The following is a 19,019-nucleotide window of genomic DNA, read 5'->3' as shown; positions in this document are numbered from 1 at the left end:
TTAACTAAATTGAGTTTTATTATATACATATATAATATATATAATAAGACTCAATTTTGTTAACATTTATTTATTTTTGAGACTGAGAGAGACAAAGCATGAGCAGGGGAGGGCCAGAGAGAGAGAGAGAGACAGAATCTGAAACAGGCTCCAGGCTCTGAGCTGTTAGTACAGAGCCTGATGTGGGGTTTGAACTCATGAACCAGGAGATCAAGACCTGAGCCGAAGTCAGACGCTTAACCAAGCCACCCAGGCACCCCTAATAAGACTGTATTTTTAAAAATTACTTCCAGGTAAAAATTGGCTTTAGTGATATAATTTAGTATCTCATCAAGTACTTAAAAGTTATTTAGGGAATAAAACATGGATTTTTATCCTCCATGAGGGCAAACTGTGCTGTTGATGGGAGGTATTCACATCTTTGTTATATAAAGCATTTTAACTATTGTGGTTGTATATTGTTTGACACCAGAGGTGTAGAAGAAAGTGTACATGCACAGGGTTTGAAGTCATATAGACAAAATTAAAATTCCACTTTTTCTACCAACCAGTTGTGTGACTTTGACTTAAGTTTATTTTGGGACAAACCTATGTTTCTTCATCTGTAAAATGGGAATAATAATATTTAGCTCCTAAGTGGAAATTAAAAGGAATAATTGAAGAAAAACACCAAGTACCATGCCTTAAACCCTGTATCTATTTGATCCTACAGTTAAACCTATTCCACCTTATAAACCTCTCTTTGGATTATTGTGGTAGACTGGTATCCATTCCTATCTTGCACTTCACTCTCAAAGTGGCCACCAAAGTGATTCTTTTAAAACACATCTTTGAACCTATTAATCTGTTGCATTATTAAATTTGCCAGTGACTCCCTATTGTGTCAAGGAAAAAGTCCATATACCTTGTCATGGCATTCTTGGTCTTTCCAGGATCTGATTCCACGATCTCTTTAATCTCTTTGATCCTGCAGTCCTGGTAAGTGAGGAGTTTTCCAGGTGAAAGGAGCCCAGAATCACAGGCTTGTTGACATTATATATAGTTTTAGTCTATGGTGGTGGTGGTGGTGGTGGTGGTGGTGGTAAAGTGTATCTGCTCACATAATCTCCTGTCTTTCTATTGCCAAAAAGTACTTTTTTTTGCAACACCACATTTAAGGGACTAATTACTTTAGTAATTTTATTCCTTCCCATGTTGTCAGAATTGTGTGAGGTTTTAATGCACTGCCTGTTGGAAAAACTAGCCACAACTCTTCATGCTGTAACACTGTCCTTGGGAATCTTTAAATGCCAAATGTATATGAGGAATTTTCATTAATTGAGGTAAAATTCACATAACATAAATTTAATCAATACATTCACATTTTTGTGCAATCCTCACCCTTGTCTAGTTCTACAACATTTTATAAGGGAATTTTAAACCTAATGCTGAAAATCTTTGAACAAGTGGTGGAAGAATAAGTGTAAGAGTGATAAGGACTGGCTTGATGATGAGCTCTTCTAGTAGGATCTCCCAAGTTTACAAAATCTATAAATTATATGTATATATATATTTATTTATATTTATATTTATATAATAAATGACACATAATATAAATTTACCATCTTAGCCATTTTAAATACACATTTCAGTAGAATTAGGTACATTCACGTTACTGTGCACCTAAGTCCCCAGAACTCTTTTCATGTTGGAAAACTGAAACTCAGCAACTTCCAGTTCCCCTCCTCCCTCTCAGCCCCTGGTAACCACCATTTTATTTTCTATTTCTATGAATTTGATTGCTCTAAGTACCTTATATAAGCAGAATCATACAATATTTGTCTTTTTGCTTTCTGTGACTGGCTTATTTCACTTAGCATGATGTTACCAAAGTTCTTCCATGTTGTGACATGTGTCAGAATTTCCTTCCTGTTTAAGTCTGAATAATCTTCCATCATATCTATATAACACTTTTGTTTATCCATTTATCTGTCACTGGACATTTGAGTTGTTTACACCTTTGGATGTTGTGAGTAATGCTGTGTGAACGTGAGTATACTAATGTTTCTTTGAGACCCTGCTTTCAGTTCTTCTGGTCATATGCCAGAAGTTAAATTGCTCAATCATAATGATAATTCTATTTTTAACTATTTTGAAGACCACCATATTGTTTTCCATAGCAGCTGCACCGTTTCACACTCCTACCAACAGTGCACAAGGGTTCTAATTTGTCCGCATCTTGCTCACTAACACTTGTCTCATTTGGACATTTTTAGTGCTTTTTGTTTGTTTGGTTGTTTTGTTTTGTTTTTTTTATAAGAGCTATCCTCATGAATGTGAGGTAGAGTCATACATTTTTAAATTAAACCGTGACTAGATATTATCCAAAGGATACAGGTATGCTGTTTCGAAGGGACACATGCGCCCCAATGTGTATATATATATATACAATGGAGTATTACTTGGCAATCAAAAAGAATGAAATCTTGCCATTTGCAACCACGTGGATGGAACTAGAGGGTATCATGCTAAATGAAATTAGACAGTCAGAGAAAGACAAATAGCATATGCTTCACTCATATGAGCACTTTTTTTAATCATAATAGTAGCTTTTATTTACTGAGAACTTAACATACACTAAGTGTGTGTCAAGAGAATATTATATTAAATATCATTTATTTTTTTCAGTACACTTTTTTAGTTTTTATTNATACAAAACAGATGAACATAAGGGAAGAGAAGCAAAAATAATATAAAAACAGGGAGGAGGACAAAAATGTAAGAGACTATTAAATATGGAGAACAAACAGGGTAACTGGAGGGTTTGTGGGAAGGGGATGGGCTAACTGGATAAGGGACATTGAGGAGTCTGCTCTTGAAATCATTGTTGCACTATATGCTAACCAACTTGGATATAAATTTAAAAATTAATTAAAAAATAAAATAAATTTATTAAACTCTGATACAGAGGAAGTTATGATGAAAAATATCTCGTTTCATTTAGAAATTATGGCAAAAGTCTAAATTTGAAAACTTGTTCCATTTGACCCTTTTCTCCTTCACTGTACCCCAAATGATAGGTCTTGAGTAAAGCTTATCACAGATTAAGAAGTTGACTGAGGGGCGCCTGGGTGGCTTAGTTGGTTAAGCATCCGACTTTCGCTCAGGTCATGATCTCGCGGTTCGTGGGTTCAAGCCCCGCGTCGGGCTCTGTGCTGACTGCCAGCTCAGAGCCTGGAGCTTGTTTCAGTCTGTGACTCCCTCTCTTTCTGACCCTCCCCTGCTCACGCTGTCTCTCTCTCTCCTAGAAATAAATAAAACATTTTAAAAAATGTATTATAATTTTTGTATTTTTTAAGATGAGTAAACACTAAGATGAAGAATTTGGATTATCTGTTTAAGAAAAATACATGTTTTGTGGAATTTTAAGTTTTGTATAGAAAGAGTGATAGAGTTGTGATACAATAAAACTCTGTTATAAAATCATTCTCTCCCTTCTTCCAGAAGAGATATGAGGTTGAAGACTCAAAGATAGAGGTATAAAATTGCAGTGAACAGGACAAGTAAATTCAGGGTGAGGGAAAAGTGGACCCAGATATGAGGCTGTAATATTAATTGCACTTAGTGCACATTTCCTCAGAGTGGACTGCAGATGAATCTCTTGAGTTTTCTAACAGCCAGCTCAAAAAGCAATAGCCTTCTGGTCAAAGTTTCGCGATGGCTATGAGATCCATTATGTAAATAAGTATTGTGAAAGAATAGGACTATGTTTTTGTTTTCCCCAAAGAAACAGCCTCATTTTGTTTTTATTCTTTAAACAATACATATTTCTTGAGGCATCTGGGTGGCTCTGTCAGTTAAGTGTCTGACTTTGGCTCAGGTCATGATCTCAGTTTGTGGGTTTGAGCTCTGCATCGGGCTCTGTGCTGACAGCTCAGAGCCTGGAGCCTGCTTTGGATTTTGTGTCTCCCTCTCTCTGTGCCCCATCTCCACTCGTGCTCTGTCTCTCAAAAATAAATAAACATTGAAACATTTTTTTTAAAAAATTCAATCAGTAAAGAAAGTACAAAATCTTATGTTAATTGCCCCTGCTAGAGATAATTTTTGGCCACACTCTTAGCATCTCAGTAATCCAGAGATGAAAACAGTTGGTAACACAGTTCATAGTGGCTAATTTACATTCCCAACAGTATAAGAACTTCTTAATTTTCCTGCACCCTCTGTAACACTGGGTCTCTCTGTTGGTAATCTTTCTTAGTCCTGTAAGAGAAAAATGATATTTGTTATTTTTCTATTATTCTTAGTACTGAAATCTAATGCGACTTCTACCATAGCTTTTATAGACTTTCCGCAACATAAATAACAAGTATCCCTGACAACATGTTTTGATAGATTTGATATGTTTCCTTCTGAAGTATTTTTTACAGTAGCACTGTACCAGATTTTTAATTTGGTAACCATGTTTCTGGGGCCAATATGATATGGTCTGGTATTCACTGTCTTTGTTGATTTAGATTTATCCAGGAGTATATTTGTAAAGACTGCTAACTTTCCACCAAAATCCACCTTCTACTACTTCTCCTTGACACACAGCTAGGAGTTTCCTTTAAAATTAGGCGTGACTCTATGACCAGGTTTTCTGTAGTGCCTTGTAACTGGAAGTGATGTGAGTCACTTCCTGGCCTAACTGGTAAAAATCTCCCTTTGTTTCTCAGTGTTCTTTCTTCTTTCTCCCTGAATGAAATGGCAGTGAAACCCTGGAAGTCAACTGTTGAAGATGACTGAATAGCCTTCAGTCTGAATCCTCAAATGACTGTGTGGGAAGAGCTGGCCTACCTGAGCACCCACCCAGGACTCTTACATAAGAAAGAAACATATTTCTCATTTAAGCTACTTAATTTTTAGATTCCATTTGCTACCACAGCTTAGCCTACCCTAACTAACTAATAGACTATTTTAGAAAATATATAATATATATATAGAACAGAAAAATATATAATTGAACAGAAATTGAATTAGATTCAACTGCTCAATATCATGAGGATGTGTTTTATCTATCACACAACTCTACCTACCTCCAAATTATTTTCATTCATAGATAGGTTTCCTCCGCAATGTAGAATCGATGGCCCCAGCAGTTTGAGATCTATCTGGTCTTTATAACTTATGATCTTAGATCTTTCCTGGATGCTTCAGCAAAATTTGTAGGGAAATGCTGATTGGCCGAGCTGGCGTCATATGCCCGTCCCTCATATAGTTTTTATGGTTAAAGATTTGTAATACTATGGCCAAATTTAGTTTACATTCCTACCTCCAAATGCAGGGGTTATAGCCTCCCCCTCAGGCCCAACACAACCTGCCAATCTCAATGCACAGAGAAGAATCACAAGGAATGAAATAGCGAATGGTTCCCCAAAGAAAGGATTTCTACACAAAAAGACATCAGAATTCAGTATGGTTACAAAGGTTTTTCAGTTAATATAAACATGAAATAAGAGGGGCCTGGATGAGAGTGGTGGTGCAAACATTAAAATAAAAGGAGCAAATCAAAGTATTTTTTTTAGTGTTGAAAAGTTGGCACTGTTGGGGAGGGAACTAGTGGTAAAGTCTATTTATATTTAAAAAAGATAGTTTTAAAACTTTTCACATGTGGCTGACAACTCCTCCAGCTGGCAGCTGCTGCTTGGGTGCAGAGGTGAGTGAGCTGTGAGCCTAGCTGGCACGCATGGAGCCTTGGCCCTGGCTTTGCATCCCAGATGCAGTGTGAGTGCTGAGTCGCCCCTGCTGGGATGGCAGTGAAGTTTTTCCTGGGCCAGAGCATGCCCCAGAGTCCCTGGTACCAAGTGTCCATGGCCTTGTGGCAACAGTACCCAAATCCCTGTAGCAAACGTGTCTTGACAGAAGACACAGTGCACCTGGAGGTGACCCCTGAACAGAAGCTCCTATCCTAGCATCTCCTGATGGAGACCAACAGAGTGCCCCTCTGGGTGCAGCAAGTGTTTCCTACCAATGTTGTTCACTAAGTGTACATCCTAGAGGATTCTCTTGTGGAACAGCAGAACCAGACCACAACCATGCCCAGTGGAGGAACTATGTATTTACTGTGTGAATTCTGATAAAAGCGACTGGACCAAAATCTCTGGGGAAGCCTGGGTCTCTGTCTGATTTGCTATCCCTAGAACTGTCCACAGTCCTTCCCCTTTTCTTCTTTTGCCAGAAATTTGGCCTTGCTCAGTTCTAGAGGAGTGTGGCTAAGATTGTGAAGGGCTTTGAATAGGGATTAGCTGCGCTGCACAGTGAGACCCCTTCCAAAACCCTTGGTGAGAGAGCCACAGAAGCCAAGGAGGAACCAAAAGAGAGAAGCTGCACAGGCAGCTACAGAGAGGGCCAAGGACCTTGCCAGCAACACAGTCACCGGACAGCAGCAGTTTGTGTGGCTAGCCCAGGCCCTGGTGCAGTAGGACACCTGACCATCTGGCACAAATGCCGGTGCCACTTATACCTTTTTTTTTAAGTTTATTTATTTATTTTGAGAGAGAGCACATGTACACAGGTATGTTTGTGTGAGCGGGAAAGGGGCAGAGAGAGGGGGAATAAAAGAAACCCAAGCTGTCCCATGCTGTCGGTGCAGAGCCCAGCGCAGGACTCCATCCCAGGAATGGTGAGATCATGACCCAAGGCCAAATCAAGAGTCAGATGCTTAACTGACTGAGCCACCAGGTGCCCCACCATGTACTTTATTAAAAGTCAACTTCCAGGGAAACTGAGTGGCTCAGTCAGTTAAGTGTCTGACTCTTGATCTCTGCTCAGGCTATGATCTTACGGTTCATGAGATCAAGCGCCATGTAGGGCTCTGCTAACAGCATGAAGCTGCCTTGGGATTCTCTCTCTCCCTCTCTCTCTCTCTCTCTGCCCCTCCTCTGTTTGCATTCTTTCTTTCTCAAAATAAATAAATAAACTTTTAAAAAAAAGGAAAAAAAGTTAAATTCCAGAATTTTTTCTCATTGTGTTATAAATCATATTTGTCAACCTAACCATAAAAATGTTGTGTTAAGTATATTCATATTGTAAAAACAACTGAAATTTTTAAACTAGGAAATGACTAAAATGATCGTACTATTAAAGGATTTCAGAGATTTGAAATGAAAAGCAGTGGAGGATAGAGATAGATATCATAACTACTGATGAAACAGGCAAGATCATAGTTTTTCAGAGTCTTGGGGAGTAATAAAATAGTGCTGGGCAGATGATTTGCAAGGTAGCAATACAGTTAAAAGTGAGGAGAAGGTCATACACCTGGGCACTGGACATCAGCGTTAGACCACAGACAGGTCTCAGAGTACAGGAATATGGTCTGTCTTTCTACCACAAATAGCCTCTGTCTAGGCAGGTAATAACAGTTAGTTATAATATTTATGAGCAGTGATGGTCTTTCCTTGCCATAAAAAATTGGACTCAAATTAGGATTTGAGGGGCAGTTTCTAGAACTAAGATGCAAGGCACAGACCAAGGGACAAAGACACTTTGCTGCTTGATTGGTACCAGCAACAAAAGTGACTTCATGATGACCCATTTGTTTGAGAAATCTTACATGTGTCTCCTGCTTCAGCACAAAATTTCCTCAAATGGGAACTTACAGAACTTACCATAAAGATAGGACTTTAAGGATTAGATACTAAGGACATATTACAGGAAGATATAAAACTCTTTAAATAAAAGTTCATGATTAGCACTCTTTAAGTGATTAGAGTTATAGATATTGTCCTCGTAGTTTTCATCACAGAGATAAAAGTCAAAATAATGGGAGCTGTTCCCTCCTGTTATCACTAGTGTAACTTTAATGAGCCAACGCAAAATAGAGGTGGACCTTGTCATTATTATCAACAAATATTTGAGTGTTCCCCTGTGTGTAGGGCAAGATCCAAATTCCATAGAACAAGGCAGATGTTTATCAACTCTGAAGAGGGCGAGAAATATTTGCAGCTTTGCTTTGTATTAGCATTCTGTTCCTTTATTTGCCTTGGAAGCCACAGTGAAAGTCTTAATGTTTCTATATGTTTTAGTATTACAACAAGTTTCCAACCTACAAATTTCTTGAATTCCAAAAGTTCTATGTAAGCAGCTTGTTTAAATTCAGCACACTTTCCTTTGAAATCGTGTTATAAATGGTAGTTCAGTTTCCATAATAATTCACATCCCTTTTAATCCGCAGTTCTTGTGAATTGCTGCACATTAGCAAAAAAACATACTGGTTAGCAATGGAATCAAAAGAGATGCAATAACTCAACAGGTTTTTAAAAGGAGAGATGGAGATAAAATATGTATACATATGAGGAAAAAGTTGTTTTCAAGTGGACTTCACTCAGCTGAAAATTTTTTTCAAGTAGGTGTAATAAAAGGCAGAAGAAAAGGAGAACTCAAATTATTCATTAGTCTTCCTGAAGGAAAGAAGCAGATGCTATTTCAGATTATTCCAATCCCTTTGTAGCCAATAGGTGGTGCTATTGCCACACAATAGTTGGGTTGCTCTTAGTTCTCAAGACAATGGGAGGTTGTGGGAAGTATAAGTCAAGAGGTTGTAAACTGAGTTGTTAAAGGAAGCAGGAAAAAATAAGGGAGGCAGTATGAAATTGGTTATATGTGGATATCGACACATCAGGTTTTATGGCATAAGAGGTGACTCTCCTTTTCTCATCCATAATATTTTCTTTGAGCTTTAGTTTACTCAGTGATAAAAATAAAGATGGTTGTGAGAATTAAGAAAATAAGTGTCTAATAAATGCCATACACATAATTGTTGCTCAATAAATATGATTCTCTTGATCTCTTAAATGAGTCAGATACAATTAATAAACTACAGTATCATAATGTTATTGATATATTACAAAATTAGACTAAAATAAGGGTTCCTGAGTAGCTCAGTCAGTTAAGGGTTCAACTCTTGATTTTGGCTCAGGTCATGATCTCATGGATTTGTGAATTGGAGCTCTGAGCTGACAGCATGGAGCCTGCTTGGGATTCTCTCTCTCTCTCTCTCTCTCTCTCTCTCTCTCTCTCTCTGCTCCTCCCCTGCTTGTCTCTATCTCTCTCTCAAAATAAATAAAAATAAACTTTAAAAAATAAACTAAAATATGTGATCTCTGGGATCTTATAAAGAAGTAGGAAAGATGTTTTGTCATTTATTACTAAAAATAAAAAAATATTTTAAGACTGATTATTTGATTATTTTGTAGATAAATATCCTGATGTGCATCTACCAAGTCCACCCTTGAGTAGATGTAGTTTACTTTTCCGCACAGTATATTTGGAGTTACCCATCTTAAAGTAAGATTACCATTTTGCAGATCTTCATTATTTGTGACTATAGTCTTAACCCTTTTGAACATTAGTGGAAAATAAGACATAGGTAGGGAACAATAGCAGGATGAATGCTCTTTATTGCAACCTTCACAAGCAAAATAGGTCCAACCTTTACTTTTTATGCTTCTATAGCCTTCCTTTTGGTGAAGTCACAATTTATTAATTTGCCTTTCTGCCAGAGAACTGAAGCAGAGAATGTAGGTAAAATTTATGTCATCCAGTTTTATTAGTTATTAGCCAAGGTAAAGTTTTATTGTAGAGAAAGTTAAAACTAATGACTAAAATAATGGGATACTATAAATAAATTGCTATTACTAGAATTTATTTATATTTCCCCTTCCTGACTCTCTTTATTGCTCAGGTTGGCCTTAGACTACCTCAGTTTCTTCCCCTTGACTGAATCCTCTAGGTTTGAAGGGCTGAAGGAAGTAGTTGAGAATGCATATCCAGTCAAGGCCTGCTTCCTCGAGGACCTGTGAATCCAAGAATTGTTTCTCTATCTTTTCTATACAGGCATTTTTATCTCTTCCTAAAGACTTCTTGCTCCGAAGTGAGAGAGTGATTTCTCGGTGAACTCTTCCTGTCTATACACTGGAAGCAGACCTTAAGTCTTGCTCTAGCCTTAAATCATAGCTCCACATGTGAAGTAGTCCTTGTATTTCCTTGGGCTGTGGAATTGCAGGCAAAATCCTGCATTGTCTTCCACCTGATTACTCAGGAGTTTGTGACAGATTGTTGGATAACTATTTGACAGGTAGGGGTAGAGAAAGAAGCAAAATACATGATGGTCTTTCTGCCATTCATAAGGTCTTGATTTTGTTTAGGGAAGCAGTATATATTCTCAAATGCATTTCACGGTCTCAAAAGTGTGATACTGAGTCTGAATGCACGACTTTCACTGGGCTCCTTGGAGCGCCAGGAGTGTGAGTAGGTTGCCTTCAAGAAAGGCAAGGGAGACAAGGACCCCTGCCTCAACTATAGAAGCTCCACTTTGAACAGTTTCATAAATTTAGCCTCTATTGAAGATATTTTTAAAGAAAAGAGTTTGAAAATTATTGACCCCTCAACCTCTGATATAGTTCCTGTCAAGCTGATGAATGTCATAGTTCATTAGCTGATTATATTATTTCTTTCTATATCAAAATAGATTTCTATTCATTAATGATAAGTAGTGCCTAATGGTAACTAAATTAAACAGATTAATGAAGGGTATTACTAATTTCATGGGTTAGTAAATAAGTATACATTGTTTAACTTAAGACGAATGTACCACAAAATGTACTCTATTTTCACTGAATTAGCCCTATTTGAAACTGTCATATAGTCTGTGAATTAGTATCATTAGCTAATAGTGCAATCCTTGTCTCTTTTATGATCTTTGATAAAATGACCAAGTACTACCCAATTTCTATAAAACTATTTGGATGTAGAAATCAAATAATCAGTCATATCTCTAACATTTCAAATATGAAAATAAAGTTTGAGGTAGGCCCAAGCTTTACAAGTGGCATAATTTTCTAATTCTTTAAATTCTAGTAATATTTGCCACTGTTTGCTTATTCCTTCAGTTTCTCTCTCTGTTTTTGTTTTAATGTTTATTTATTTTTGAGAGACAGAGACAGCATGAGTGGGGGAGGGGCAGAGAGAGAGACACACAGACTCTAAAGCAGTCTCCAGGCTCTGAGCTGGCAGCACAGAGTCTGATGCGAGGCTCAAACTCATGGACCATGAGATCATGACCTGAGCCAAAGTCAAAGGCTTAACCGACTGAGCCACCCAGGTGCCCCTCTTTACCTCCCTACTGATATCCCCATTTGTTCAAGTTAGACTCTCAAAGTGAAAATCAAATACAGTACTTAATTATATTGGTTTATACTGTACTTGAGTGTGTGCTAATTTTGAGAGGAGAAAATATTATTCCTTTTTATATTAAGGATGTACCAGATTGGAATTTGCTTACTTTGTATAGTGATTGTCACTAAAAATAAAATGAAGAGTTTTCAGTCATAAATTTCCTCACTGGACTTTTTANAAACTAATTTGACAATAAACTATTAAAAAAAAAAAAAAAAAAAGATCCTTCTTGCTCTATTTGTGTCCAGGGAATTTCCCATCCCTATTCTGGAAGCCCAACAGATGAAGTCTGCCCTTTACCTAAACTTGTCATCTACCTGATGTTTGGGGAATCTTGCGTTTCTTCTTTTCTTTTTATTTTAACCAAATAGGTTTTATATTTTTCTAAACAAAGGAACAGGAAATCTGTCCTAGGGCAATTTTCTTTAAGTCATTGGCAGCTAGTTTTATAATTTTTTAAGTTTGTAAAATGATATTGTTACTTGTTCTGTCTTAAGTCCATATACCAATGACCATTATGATCTACTTGGGTTCAAACTTTTGTTTTGACTGTTTTAATTGAATCTGTTGTTTTACTATTAATTAAAAAATAATTAAAGCTATGCTTTGTTTTACATAATAACACTCATTGAGCACCAATGTCAATTGTTTATTGTTGCATTAGGATTTATTAAGCCAGTACATATTTTAGATTAATGTTTTTGTTATCAAATTAATTTTTAAATGTAAATTAGATCCTAATTTTTTTTACACTGACCAGGTGCTTAAATTTGATCTGTTTGTAAGGGTGGACATTTTTTGCTGTGATAAGTAGGATTGTCTTTACAACTGTTGTATTAAAGCATATTAGTATGAGTAATGCACAATTTGTGCATAATTTCTTAGTGAGAGGAAAAACCTTCATTCCCAGTTCTTAGAAATTATGTAATTAGGACTTATTACAAAGAATGGAATGGTTTTAAAACAATTTATGTCAGGGGAGAAACTTATATCTGATTACAAAAAATTTATTCAATAAACTATTGGCCTTCTTTTGTAGGTCTAATTTTTTTTATACATCTTTGATGTCTTCTATTTATAAACAAGACTTTTTCAGCAGTTATCAAGGAATTAGCTAAACTAACTCATGTGTTACTCTTTCTTTTAATTTATACATAAGTAGGTATGATTTATGGTTCTTAAAAATCTTGGGAGAACTTAAGCTGATGGACCTAAGAGATAAGAGATAGGATGTTAATTTTTATATCACAGACGTTGAAATATACTTGTATTATATATGCCTTTCGTGGTGCTACTAAGACTGGTAAATGTCTTTACTCTCTTCTCTGTGCTAAATTTTTTGATGTACATATAAAAGCTTATAGAACACACACTTACTTTCAGACGACCATTTCTTAGCATTTTGTGTTTTAGATGACAGTTTTCATTTCTGTACTTGTTAGTGCTAAAAGGACGTATATCTTCATATTCAGATAAGAGCTATATGAAAGCACAGGTATTTTGATTCTCCCAAACATTTTTAAAATTGTCATGTAAACATACTTTAGTTTGTGCTAAATTTATGATAACTTTTGTTATTACATGTTTATGTATGTAGATATAAATAGCATTTTATTAAAGACATACATATTTTGAGCCTCTACTATGAGAGTAATGCAGCTGTCATTGTTACAGGCTCCTTTTACTCTGACTCTTGTCCCTACAATCTAGGGACTTTACTCCTAACATGACCTACTGATAATTTATTGGAGAAGGTAAGCAAATGGTTACTCCTCTTTATAAAACTTGGGAAACCTCTGTGTTAGGGTTAAATCAGCTTGATTCAGTAGTCCATAATGAAAGGCAGAATTTCCCTAACCCCATACTTCAGAGTTCTTGCCCATTGATGGCTTGTCCATGAAATCTCAGCCTTTCACTTATTATCACGAAGGCAAAGGAAGTAGCACTAGTCGCTCATTCTTCTTAGGCTATCCTTTTGTGTCTTCCATTCTCCTGCATAGTTACCCCCAGGAATTTACTTGGTCTGCAATTAAAGGAATTTTTAATTGGTAGAATTTCAGGAAGAGATTTACAATAAAGTCATTTTGTTTAATTATGTTACTCTATTTAGCATAGTTTAAGGTTGGTCCTGGAGTGGGAAGACAAAATAGTATTTTGTAAAGCCCAGATTTCTCTCCCTGGCTAATGTGATCATTGTGAAGCCATGCTCCTCCCCTCATAGTTAGTCAACATTGTTTTCTCTGTTTCAGCTTGCATTCCCTGAGTAGGCAGGCACACTCCCTAACTTTTGGGAAGTACCAAGTTCACCTGGTTTCCCTAGACTCAAAGGCTCAATGAGAAGGGAACATGTTTTGAAACCACCAGTTTGACAAAGCTGCTTTGAAGGATATAATTGAGACTCTGGAAACAGAAGAAAATACCAAATAGTTATATATCTTTTATATGAACTTAAAACACATGCTAATCAATTTTTATTATTGAGAAAAGTAAGCCTATTGCATTCTCATCCCATCCCTGATTATTCTACACCTTTTTCTTTAATGCTCCATTTGCTTTCATGTTTCTCCGTTGCTACCATCCTGCACCAGTATGATCTCACACTCGTAATTCCCGAGTTTTTGCCTTCTTCATTTAGATCCATTAAGAGGTAATCACTTACAGAGGTCATAGAATCGAACCCATGAGTTGGTTCCCTTGGGTTTGCCAGTGTACTGTGGGGGTAGGGTGGCAGCAGGATCTTGTGGTTCGTTACACACTTAATGGGGGTGTGAGTAGTGGTTCCCTTGTGCAGTCACAGCAGCCACTGGCACCTCTAATACAAATACTTGTAGAATTTAAAGGAGTTGAACACTGTTGATTACCAAAATGTTTTTTTTGTGTGTATTTTTTTTTCCATTTGTGCCCTTAGATTAATTGGTTCTTTTTTTTTTTTTAAGAATTTAGATTTCTTCTACCAAATTTAATTTTGCATACTATGGAAGGAAATTTAAAATTGTAGTAAGTTTAGAATTTGTTTTTTCTAACATAACTAACTATAAATGGAATCTATTCTTTGTCCTGATAGTTCTTTTACCATATGAGGATGTGTGCAATATCCAAAGAAAAAATATTACTTGTAGTAACTGCTGTGTCATGACTTCATTTAAAAATAAGAGGGGCGCCTGGGTGGCCCAGTCTCTGTTAAGCGTTTGACTTTGGCTCAGGTCATGATCTCACGGTTTATGCGTTTCGGGCGCTATGCTGATATCTCGGAGCCTGGAGCCTGCTTTAGATTCTGTGTCTCCGGGGCGCCTGGGTGGCTTAGTCGGTTAAGCGTCCGACTTTCGCTTAGGTCATGATCTCGCGGTTCGTGGGTTCGAGCCCCGCGTCGGTCTCTGTGCTGACTGCCAGCTCAGAGCCTGGAGCCTGTTTCAGTCTGTGACTCCCTCTCTCTCTGACCCTCCCCTGCTCACGCTGTCTCTCTCTCTTTCTCCTAGAAATAAATTAAAAAAAAAAAAAAGAGAGAGAGAGAGAGAAAGGCTGTTTAAAAAAAAAAGAGAGAGAGAAAGGCTGTTTAGATTCTGTCTCCCTCTCTCTCTGCCCCTCCCCCACTTACTCTCTATCTCTGTCTCTCTCTCCCCCACTTTGTCTCTGTCTCTCTCTCTCTCTCAAAATAAAATAAAGACATAAAAAAATAAAAAATAAAAATAAGATAATCACTTTTGTTTTGTAGGACAAACTATTCGAGAGAAAAGAATTGTAGAAACAGCAAATAAAAGAGAAGTAGACTATGAAGTAGGGGATATCCCAACCGAATGGGAAGGTAAGTTTGTGTTTTTAGTAGTATCTTCTGGAAGGCAAATTGTTTATACAAAATTAACAGAAGCAGATATAACTAGATGTTTATTTTTTTTTTACAAAACCTTTAGTAATCTGAATCCATGAAATTTTTTTAAGATATTGCATTTCTTTGAACGTTGTGAAGGTGTCACAGTTTATTTAGTAAGGAAACACATGTACAGTGAAAGGATCTTTTAAACATTAGCTGAATTGGTACTAGGGTGAGCCAAGCGAAGCTCCTACAATAGAAGATTGAAAGAGGCACTCACTTTCATGTGCTGACTGTGCAGTTGCACATCCCCCAGAGTTCAAATATTGTTTCTGGCATGGAATACCCGTATGAACTTGGGAAAGTAAATTCATTCTTCTCAGTCTTGGTTTACTCTTTTATAAACTGTGAATAATACTTGCTGTTACCATCTGGAATATTTGCTTAGCTTAACATGACCCTGTTAGCTCATACCCTGTTAAGACAAGGATGAACACTTGATTCCTATCAGGACTTTGGAATTAAGGTAAGAGATCAAAGTGAGATATAACAGTAGCAGTCAGTCTTTCAGTATAGCTGGAACAATAACTTATGATTGTGGCTAGTTATCTTCAATCTACTATCTAAGCTTTGCTGCAGGAAGAGCTATCTACTAAGAAGAAAAAGGAAACCAGTCTGCAAAACGAAATAGATAGTGAGACAGAATATTTACTAAGTTTCCTGGAAGTTTCTAGTCATATATTTCATTTCTTTATGAATGAAGTTCAGCTGCATATCTGCCTTTGAATATTAGTGCCACCCCACATCCTTATTCTGAATTTCCCCTTTTCCCTTACCATTTCTTTGCCTAGTACCTGGCACATACTAAGTGCTCAGTAAATATATATTGAGTACATGAAATCCAGCTTGAATTAGCTTTTGTTATTTGCATCTAAAAGAGCCCTAACTAGAATACCGGTATCTGTCTCTTTTTTTTTTTTCCTGATTACACTAATATCTATCGTATATCACTTATCACTTACCAAGTATTTACTTGTCTACCTGGTATTGTACCATTGTTTATAATCATTAAAGGTTTAAGCATCACAACAACCCTGTCAGGTAGACAACCCTGTCAGGTAAATCTACCCATTTAATAGATAGGGAGTCTAAGGTCTAGAAAGATTAGATAAATTGCTTAGGTTATATGGCTACAAACTGCAAACAATAGACCTATTGCATTCTGGTGGGTGAAGCATACTTTACGTGTGGTAACTATAGACATTAAGTTACTTTTAGGCCAGTATGTGAGCATAAATATTTCTTTGGAATCATCTTTTCTGTTTTACCTTAAAAGCTATGAAAATATTAGAACTATGAGGAAAGAACATAAAAATGGGTAGAGACCAGAGACTATTTGAAGAAATGTAGAATATAAACTGACAACTTCTAGGAGTAATAAATGAGATTTTTTAACAGACTTTCCAATGTTATGAGTTACCTTTGCAATTCTTAAATAATGCCCATACCTCTTTATGAGTCTATTTTATCATTTTTTCAAAAAATGGTATAGAATTAAAGTGTTTATATAAACAAATTGAGTTACAAATAAACAGGTAATGACTCATTTTTCAAAACCTTTGAGACTTTCAGAGAATTAGAATGAAGTTCTAATGATTTTTTTTTAATGTTTATTTTTATTTTTGAGAGAGAGACTTAAGACAGAGCATAGGCCAGGGAGCAACAGAGAGAGGGAGATACCGAATCCAAAGCAGGCTCTAGGCTACGAGCTTTTAGTACAGAGCCCAACACAGAGCTCAAACCCATGAACCGTGAGATCATGACCTGAGCCAAAGTCGGACCCTTAACCAGCTCAGCCATCCAGGCACCCTAGTTCTAATGCTTTTTATGGCTTTGTCCTGATCCAGTAATTCGGCATAAGTATCCTGTGAGTCATACCCTTAACACAAATGTATCAACCAAACACTTAAACTAAAATCATTCTTATAGTGGTACATATAATGTAAAAGATAATTCCATACCATGAAAATGTAAAGTGAAATCAAATAAATATACAACACACTATGTTAAAAAAAAGAAAGGAAAGTGAAAAAAAACTTTTAAAGTAAATAGTGTCAACAAATGAATCTAAAGTATTTTCAGATCCAGATGAATATTTCTCAATTATTAGTATAGTAGAGGTCCTCAAAATGTATGGGGGATACCTATTAGATGGATGCCCTCTTCCTTCATTCATTCTTTTAGTAAATATCTGTGGAGGACCTCTGCATTCATGGAGTTTACTTTCTGGACTGGGAGAGTAGGTGGGAGAAAGACAGTAAACCAGACAGATAACTATGTAGTATGTTAATGGCCACAGAAAATAAAACAGGGAAGAGGAAATAGGGAGCGTTGGGGAGAGTTATGCAGTTTTAAATAGTGTAATGAAAAGACATTGCTGAGGAAATGACTTGGAATAAAGGCAGAAGAAGGAGCTGTGGATGCAGAGAAGTAGTGGAAGGGTATTCCTGGAGAGTGAGTACCAAAACCCTGAGGCAGGAGCATAAACTCATAGGTTTAATGAATAGCAAGGAAGCCAGTATGATTGGAATAAAATCAGAGGGAAATTAATAAATGAAGTTAGAAAAGTAACAGTATACCCAGTCTTGTAGCACCTTATAGATAATTTCAGGACCCTGGCTTTTACTCTCAGTGAGATTGAATGCCATGGAAGGTTTTGAAAAGAGTAGTCATATGCTTTGTTGTACTTAGCAGCCTCACTCTGGCTGCTACACTGCAGAGACTTAAGAGGGCACAGGCAAAAGTTGGAGACAGAAGGCTCTCCTAATAATTTAGGCAGGGAGTAATTGTGACTTGAACCAGAGTAGCAGTGGAGTGGGAAGTAGTCATATTCTGGATCTTGTAAAAGCAGACCCAGTGGGATTTACTGATAGATTGGATATGGAATGGAGTCAGAGATGCCTATTAAGCTTTTGGTCTCACCTGGGAAAATGGACTGTTTTTCCATGCTCTTGATTCTGAGGGCATTACTGTGGGAGGAGCAAGTTTAGGGGGGAAATGAGATCAATTTTGGAAATGTTAAGTTTGAGATATCTATTAGACATCAAAGGAGAGATCTTAAGTTGTATGTAAGCTGAGAATTTAGTGGAAAAGTTTGAGCTGGAGACAAAATATGGGAGTTGACAGCTAACAAATGGTATTTAAACCTGGGAGACTGGATGAGTTAACAAAGGGAATGAGATAAAGAGAAGATGTGAAGTTCAGAGACTGTCCCCTTGACTGCTCCAGGGTTTACAGATGGTGAAGACAAGAAAGAAGCAACCAGAATAGGGGAAAGAAGGAAAGAAGGAGAGAAGGACAGAAGGAGAGAAAGAGAGAAAGAGAAGGAAAAGTTTCATGTCCTGGAAGCTAATTTTCAAGAAGGAAGAAGGATGAATCCTTCCATTAAATGAAGACTGAGAATTAACTCTTCGCTTTAGGAATAAGGAAGTCCATGATCCTGCCAAAAAAAAAAAAATAGTGTGTAGAGTGTTAAGAACAAAAGCCTGATTAAGAGAAAAAAAAAGGATGGCCAAAGACTATTTAGAGGGAGTGAGTATAGACAGTGCTTATGAGGAATTTATCTGCAAAAGAAAGGGAATGAGTATTGAGGCAGACCCTGGGTAGGAATGTAAAGAGAGGAAATTTATGTTTTATTGTTTAAAAATTTTTTTGATATTTATTTTTGAGAGAAAGAGCACACACAAGTTGGGGAGGGACAGAAAGAGAAGGAACAGAGGATCCAAAATGGGCTCCACGCTGACAGTAGAGAGCCTGATGCAGGACTGGACTCAGGAACTGTGAGATTATGACCTGAACCTAAGTCATATGCTTAACTGACTGAGCCCCTTGGGTGTCCCTAGGTTTTGTCGTGTTTTAAAGATAGCAGAAGTAACCGAATTTTTTTTTCCAGGAATAGAATTTAGTGATTCATCACTTACATATAACACCCAGTGCTCATCTCAACAGGTGTCCTCCT

At 36.9% G+C, this 19,019-nt stretch overlaps 1 protein-coding gene and 1 pseudogene across 2 annotated transcripts in view; both read left to right on the top strand.

The window, feature by feature from the left end:
- NDUFAF2 (NADH:ubiquinone oxidoreductase complex assembly factor 2) overlaps positions 1 to 19,019 on the top strand; it is a 154,713-nt gene that overhangs the window by 75,829 nt on the left and 59,865 nt on the right. The window contains exon 2 of one of the 2 annotated variants that reach the window (XM_077751434.1): positions 14,906 to 14,995. The exons of the other annotated variant lie outside the window; for it this stretch is intronic. Within the exon in view, the coding sequence (XP_077607560.1) occupies positions 14,906 to 14,995 (90 nt within the window). The remainder of the gene's footprint in view (positions 1 to 14,905; positions 14,996 to 19,019) is intronic. 2 annotated transcript variants of the gene reach the window in all.
- On the top strand, positions 5,769 to 6,440 carry LOC144221087 (PRELI domain-containing protein 1, mitochondrial-like; annotated as a pseudogene).

Source organism: Crocuta crocuta, unplaced genomic scaffold (assembly GCF_008692635.1).
Source record: "Crocuta crocuta isolate KB4526 unplaced genomic scaffold, BGI_CrCroc_1.0 scaffold91-1, whole genome shotgun sequence".
In the NCBI taxonomy this organism is placed as follows: Eukaryota; Metazoa; Chordata; class Mammalia; order Carnivora; family Hyaenidae; genus Crocuta; species Crocuta crocuta.
The sequence above is the reverse complement of the archived record's forward strand: the minus strand, read 5'-3'. Positions and strand labels throughout refer to the sequence as shown.